The sequence below is a fragment of the Entelurus aequoreus genome, linkage group LG12 (assembly GCF_033978785.1).
Source record: "Entelurus aequoreus isolate RoL-2023_Sb linkage group LG12, RoL_Eaeq_v1.1, whole genome shotgun sequence".
Lineage (NCBI taxonomy): Eukaryota > Metazoa > Chordata > Actinopteri > Syngnathiformes > Syngnathidae > Entelurus > Entelurus aequoreus.
The window spans coordinates 68,786,943-68,793,488 of NC_084742.1; the positions used below are offsets into that span (position 1 = coordinate 68,786,943).

General features: G+C 38.1%; 1 protein-coding gene across 1 annotated transcript in view; it reads right to left on the reverse strand.

Annotated features, from left to right (window-relative positions):
- LOC133662489 (solute carrier organic anion transporter family member 1C1-like) overlaps nt 1-5,564 on the reverse strand; it is an 11,972-nt gene extending 6,408 nt beyond the window's left edge. The window contains exons 1-3 of the mRNA XM_062066533.1: nt 5,523-5,564; nt 5,003-5,198; nt 4,766-4,931 (exon numbers count right to left, since the gene is read on the reverse strand). Coding sequence (XP_061922517.1) covers nt 4,766-4,931; nt 5,003-5,106 — 270 coding nt within the window. The 5' untranslated portion in view covers nt 5,107-5,198; nt 5,523-5,564. The remainder of the gene's footprint in view (nt 1-4,765; nt 4,932-5,002; nt 5,199-5,522) is intronic.
- Nucleotides 5,565-6,546: the final 982 nt, after the last annotated feature.

Genomic DNA, 6,546 nt, shown 5'->3' on the forward strand with positions numbered 1-6,546 from the left:
TGGTGTAAAAAGTAAAGATAAATGTGAAGTTATAACACTGAAACACCCTCAGGAAGAGGTGCTTTAAGACATGGCTAGCTAGCTAGCGGCTAACATCCATCCACAGTGTTTTAACTACTTCTAAATCACTAATCCTGGTCTCCATGGCGACAAATAAAGTAAGTTTCTTACACTGGAGGACAAGGAATAGCTAAACATGCTTCACTACACACCATAGGAGGATACAATAGCTCACCGCCGTCACAATGTAAACAAACGCCATGGGTGGATCTACACCTGACATCCACTGTAATGATACCAAGTACAAGAGCGTATCTAGTCGATCCTACTATGATTACATTGATGTTTTTTTATCGTCACAAAATCTTTTTTCCTTTTTCTAAAATTCATATGTTTATGAACTCAGTAAATATGTCCCTGGACACATGAGGACTTGGGTGATCCTGTAACTACTTGGTATCCAATCCATACCTAAATGTGTGGTATCATCCAAAACTAATGTCAAGTATCAAAGAAGAGAAGAATAAGTGATTATTACATTTGAACAGAAGTGTAGATAGAACATGTTAAAAGAGAAAATAAGCAGATATCAACAGTAAATGAACAAGTAGATTAATAATCAATTTTTACAGTTTGTCCCTCATAATGTGTACAAAATAATAGGTGTATAAATGAAACAATATGTTACTGCATACGTCAGCAGACTAATTAGGAGTCTTTGTTAGTTTACTTACTACTAAAAGACAAGTTGTCTAGTATGTTCAACATTTTATTGAAGGACTAAATGACAATAATAAACATATGTTTCATGTACACTAACATTTGTTGTTACACTAAAGACAATAATAAAAAATGTTGTGCTCCCCTTTATTTATAAAAGTATGTAAAAGTATGGTAATACATGTTGGTAGGACAACATAGCTCCTAGGATCATTGGGACACGCAAACTCCTCTACCACGGTAAGGTGGCAGCTCAGAGAGGAGTAGTTTTAATCCATTTTTGAAAATTATAACTCGATTTTAATATGAACACTAAATTAGTCCAATAACAAAACCGAGCGGCCATTCTTCCCAATCACGCCTCTCCAGGTTTCACTGTCGCTGCCAACATGAGCGTTGAAGTCCCCCAGTAGAACGAGGGAATCACCCGGGGGAGCACTCTCCAGTACTCTCTCCAGTGTATCCAAAAAGGGTGGGTACTCTGAACTGCTGTTTGGTGCGTAAGCACAAACAACAGTCAGGACCCGTTCCCCCAACCGAAGGCGGAGGGAAGCTACCCTCTCGTCCACCGGGTTGAACTCCAACATGCAGGCTCTGAGCCGGGGGGGCAACAAGAATCGCCACCCCACTCCGTCGCCTCTCACTGCTGGCAACGAAGAGAGTCCAGCCCCTCTCCAGAGAACTGGTTCCAGAGCCCTTGCTGTGCGTCGAAGTGAGTCCGACTACATCTAGCCGGAACTTCTCCACCTCGCGCACTAATTCAGGCTCCTTCCCCCCCAGCGAGGTGACGTTCCACATCCCAAGAGCTAGCTTATGTAGCCGAGGATCGGACCACCAAGTGCCCTGACTTCGGCTGCCGCCCAGCTCACATTGCAGCCGACCTCTATGGACTCTCCCATGGGTGGTGAGCCCATTGGAGGGGGGACCCACGTTGCCTCTTCGGGTTGTGCCCGGCCGGGCCCCATGGGGACAGGCCCGGCCACCAGGCGCTCTTCATCGTGCCCCAACTGGCTCCAGAGGGGGCCCCGGTGACCCGTGTCCGGGCAAGGAAAATCGGAATCTCAGTTTTTGTAATTCCATAGAAGTCTTTGAGCTGCTCATTGTCTAATCCCTCACCTACGACCTGTTTGTCTTGGGCAGGGGTCGGCAACCTTTACCACTCAAAGAGCCATTTTGGCAAGTTTCACAAATTAAAGAAAATAATGGGAGCCACAAAAAAATTTTTTAAATGAAAAACACTGCATACAAAGCTTAAATTGCTTTGTGCTATGTTAACCAGGGGTCTCAGACACACGCACCGGCACGCACTTTAATATGGAAATTTGATGTTAGTGCGGCCCGCGAGTTTTGAATGAATGGCGCTTGATAGCGTCATACTTGCCAACCCTCTCATTATTTCCGGGAGACTCCCGAATATCAGAGCGTGATGGCACTGCTTTTGGCGCCCTCTACAGCCTGCCCAAAAAGTGTACATGCTCGGCCACATGTAGAATGCAGCTTCAGCTTGCTCACGTAAGTGACAGCAAGGCGTACTAGGTCAGCAGCCACACAGCTTACACTGACGGTAGCCGTATAAAACAACTTTAACACTGTTACGTTACAAATATGCGCCACACTTTGAACCCACACCAAAAAAGAATGACAAACACATTTCTGGAGAACATCTGCACTGTAACACAACATAAACACAACACAACAAATACCCAGAATCCCATGCAGCACTAACTCTTCTGTTCAACCGACGCGGGGGGGTTGATGTGTGGGGGGGTTTGGTGGTAGCGGGGCTGCATAATCTAGACCGGAAGAGTTAGGACTGCGTGGGATTCTGGGTATTGGTTGTGTTGTGTTTATGTTGTGTTACGGTGGGATGTTCTCCAAAAATGTGTTTTTCATTCTTTTTTGGTGTGGGTTCACAGTGTAGCGCATATTTGTAACGTAACAGTGTTAAAGTTGTTTTATACGGCTACCGTCAGTGTAAGCTGTGTGGCTGATGACTAAGTATGCTTTGCTGTCTCCTACATGTGCAAGTAAAAGCTACATACAACATGTGGCCGGGCTGGCACGCTGTTTGTTAATGCTATAGAGAACAATTACTGCAGTGCAATTAGGGCACGCCCTTAATTTAGTAATTAGAGTGAAAATAGGATTATATTTGCTCTGGGAGTTATCTAGGAGAGGCACTGAGATCCATAAGTCTCCTAGGAAAATCGGGGGGTCGGCAAGTATGCAGCTGAGCCGCATCAGAGTGGTCAAAGAGCCGCATGCGGCTCCGGAGCCGCGGGTTGCCGACCCCTGGTCTTGGGAAACCCTACCAGGGGGCATAAAGCCCCCGGACAACATAGCTCGTAGGATCATAGGGACACGCAAACTCCTCTACCACGGTAAGGTGGCAGGAGTAGTTTTATACATTTTTGAAAATTATAACTCGATTTAGAATCGTGAGAATAGGAATCGCGATTCAGATGTGAATCGATTTTAATATGAACACTAAATTAGTTGCACCTTTTTTCATCTTATTTTTTTCCAATAACATTGAATCAACTTGTGGTTTTATGACTATGTTATAAATGTTTTAATTGTTACTTCAACAGCACAACTATGTATTTTATTTATTACCATCTAAATTTAAAAAAAAAAAATCTTATTCCAAAAATATAAATAAATATATTTTAAGTATCTAAAAGTGCAGACATTTATTTGAATTACTAAATATATTTTTTAATGATGAATTACTTTACTGACACATATTATTCCCAATCTTTTAAGGGCCAAATAAAAGGAAGTTGCAGACCAGATCTGGCCCCCAAGCCTTGAGTTTGACACCTGTGCCTTAATATTAAGTTCATTAAATAGTTGAGTTAGAAATGTCAGTTTCAAATATTTATTATCATCTAAATTTAAAAAATTAAATGTATGTTCCAAAAATATGAAATACATATATTTAAAATATCTAAAAGTACATATATTTATTTAAATTACTGAATATAATTTTTAATGATGAAGTACTTTATTAAAACATATTATTTCCAATCTTTCGAGGGCCAAATTAATAATGAAATGGCGGGCCCCATCTGTGTCCTAATATAAAGTGAATTAAGTAGTTGGGTTAGAAATGTCAATTTCAAATATTTATTATCATCTAAATAAAAATAAAAAATACATATTCCAAAAAAATATAAAATACATTTATTTTAAATGTCAAAAACTACATATATTTGAATTACTAAATATAATTTAAATGATGAAATACTTTAATGACACATATGATTTCCAATCATTTGGGAGCCTAATAAAATGAAGTGGCGGACCAGATCTGGCCCCCGGGCCTCTAGTTTGACACCTATGTCCTAATATTAAGTTCATTAAGTAGTTGAGTTAGACATTTCACTTACAAATATTTCATTTCACTTACAAATATTTATTATCATCTAAATTTAAAAAATGAATACACATTCCAAATATATAAAATAAATATAATTTAAATATCTAAAAGTACATATATTTATTTGAATTACTTAATATATTTTTCAATAATGGAGCAATTTATTGACACATATAATTTCCAATCTTTTGAGGGCCAAATAAAGTGAAGTTGCGGACCAGATCTGACACCTGTGTCCTAATATAAAGTGAATTAAGTAGTTGAGTCAGACATTTAAGTTACAAATATTTGTTATCATCTAAATAAAATTTTAAAAAATGCATATTCAAAAAATATGAAATAAATATATTTTAAATATCTAAAGGTACATATATTCATTTGAATTACTAAATGTTTTTTTAAATGATAAGTACTTTATTGACACATATTAATTCAAATCTTTCGAGGGCCAAATAAAATGAAATGGCAGAGCTAATACTGTATAAAGTTAATTAAGTAGTTGGGTTAGAAATGTCAGTTACAAATATTTATTATCATCTACATTTTAAAAAATTAATGCATATTCCAAAAATATGAAATAAATATAAATGAAATCTATATTTATTTGAATATAATTGTTGATGTGATTAGAACAAGGTCGGTGATGTATTGTGTGCCGCTCACCATCTCCTTGCCCGTGCCGGTGGAGGTGTGACACCCGGCCAGGCAGGGTGAGGCGTAGGTCATGCCGTTGTAGGCGCACACGGGGTCCCACTGCTTCATGGAGCAGGAGCAGCCCGTGTTGCATTGGGACAACAAGGTCTGCGCATCGTAGGACACTTCAGGGATTCTGGTGCATCCACACACAAGAGTTGCATACAAAAATAGCGGTGAAAGACAAGAGTTCCCAGCCTTGCTCACCCTTGGTAAGTCACGGTGAGGCCGGCCACCTCGGCATTGTCACAGCGAAGGAAGACTTGAACCACCAGCAAGCAAAAGGAGGCGATAGAAGTCCCCAGCGCCATCCTGGCTGCTCCGACCACACCTAACTTAAAGCGCTTCAGCACGAAGCCTCCAGTGATGATGCCCACCGCCACTGCTGGCAGGTTGAGTACACCTGGGGAAATAAAATATACATTTAGTTGAAGTCACTTAGCTAGTAGCTAAGTGTCTCCAAACTGTCTGTTTGCCATATTGTTGCTGTCCAAGAAAAGTGTCAAGACTAGGTCTTTGGCGTGGTTTGCTCTCCCGTGGTGCAAAAGAAATGGAACGGACGTGGCGTGCAGGTAAAGACATAGTTTAATTATAACTATAAACTACAAAGTACAAACAAAAGGGTACAAACAAAAGGCGCTCACAGCGGAGGTAAAAAAACTTCACTAGGAAAAAACAAAAGGCGCGCACAATGGCGGAGAACTATGAACATTAAACAAAAACTTACGTGACAAGGAACTGTGAACATGGCATGAATGTGTGTGTGAGTCCAAACGTGGAACAGGTGAAACTAATGGTATGCCCCCCACCTTCCTAATCCCCCTACCAACCTTCCTATACCCCCCCCCCCCCACCCTCCATTCCCCCCCCCCCATCCCCTCCATCCTCCCAACCTCCTCCAACTCCTCATTCCCCCCCCCCCCCCCTTCACCCTCTACATTTCTTTTTTTCTTTTTTCCATTCTTATTTACTCCTCCTTATACTCCACCTTTTCCTCTACTTATTCTCTTTTTACTCCTCTATCCATCCTCTTATTTCTCATTTCCATTCCAATATTCTCCTCTTCTTACTTTCCATTTATTCTTCCTCCATTCACATTCCAAATTCTCTCTTCTTATTTCTTAATATATTCTTCTTCTCCTAATTCTATTTTACTTCTTCTCCTAATTTATTCTTTACAAATAAATTCATTTATTAAATTCAATTTTAAATTAAATTCCTCTATTTACCATTAAATTAAATTTATTAATTACAATTTATTAATTAAATTTATTCTTATCAATTCAATTAAATTAAATTACAATTTTTAAATTACCAATTTTTAAATTACAATTCTTTAAATTACAATTTTTAAATTAAATTACAATTCTTAAAATTACAATTTTAAAATTAAATTACAATTTTTAAATTAAATTACAATTTTTAAATTACACTTACCAATTCTTTACAATTAACTTACCAATTTTAAAATTACCAATTTTAAAATTACCAATTCTAAAATTAAATTACAATTATTAAATTACAATTTTAAAATTAAATTACCAATTTTTAAATTACAATTACCAATTTTTAAATTACAATTCAATTACAATTCTATTTCCTCCTTTCTTCAATTCTTTATTTCCTCCTTTCTCCAATTTTCTATTTTCACTCCCTTTTTCAAATCCTTTATTTTCCTCCTTTCTTCAATTCTTTATTTTCCTCCCTTTCTTCCAATCTTCTATTTTCCTCTTTCTTCCAATTCTTTATTT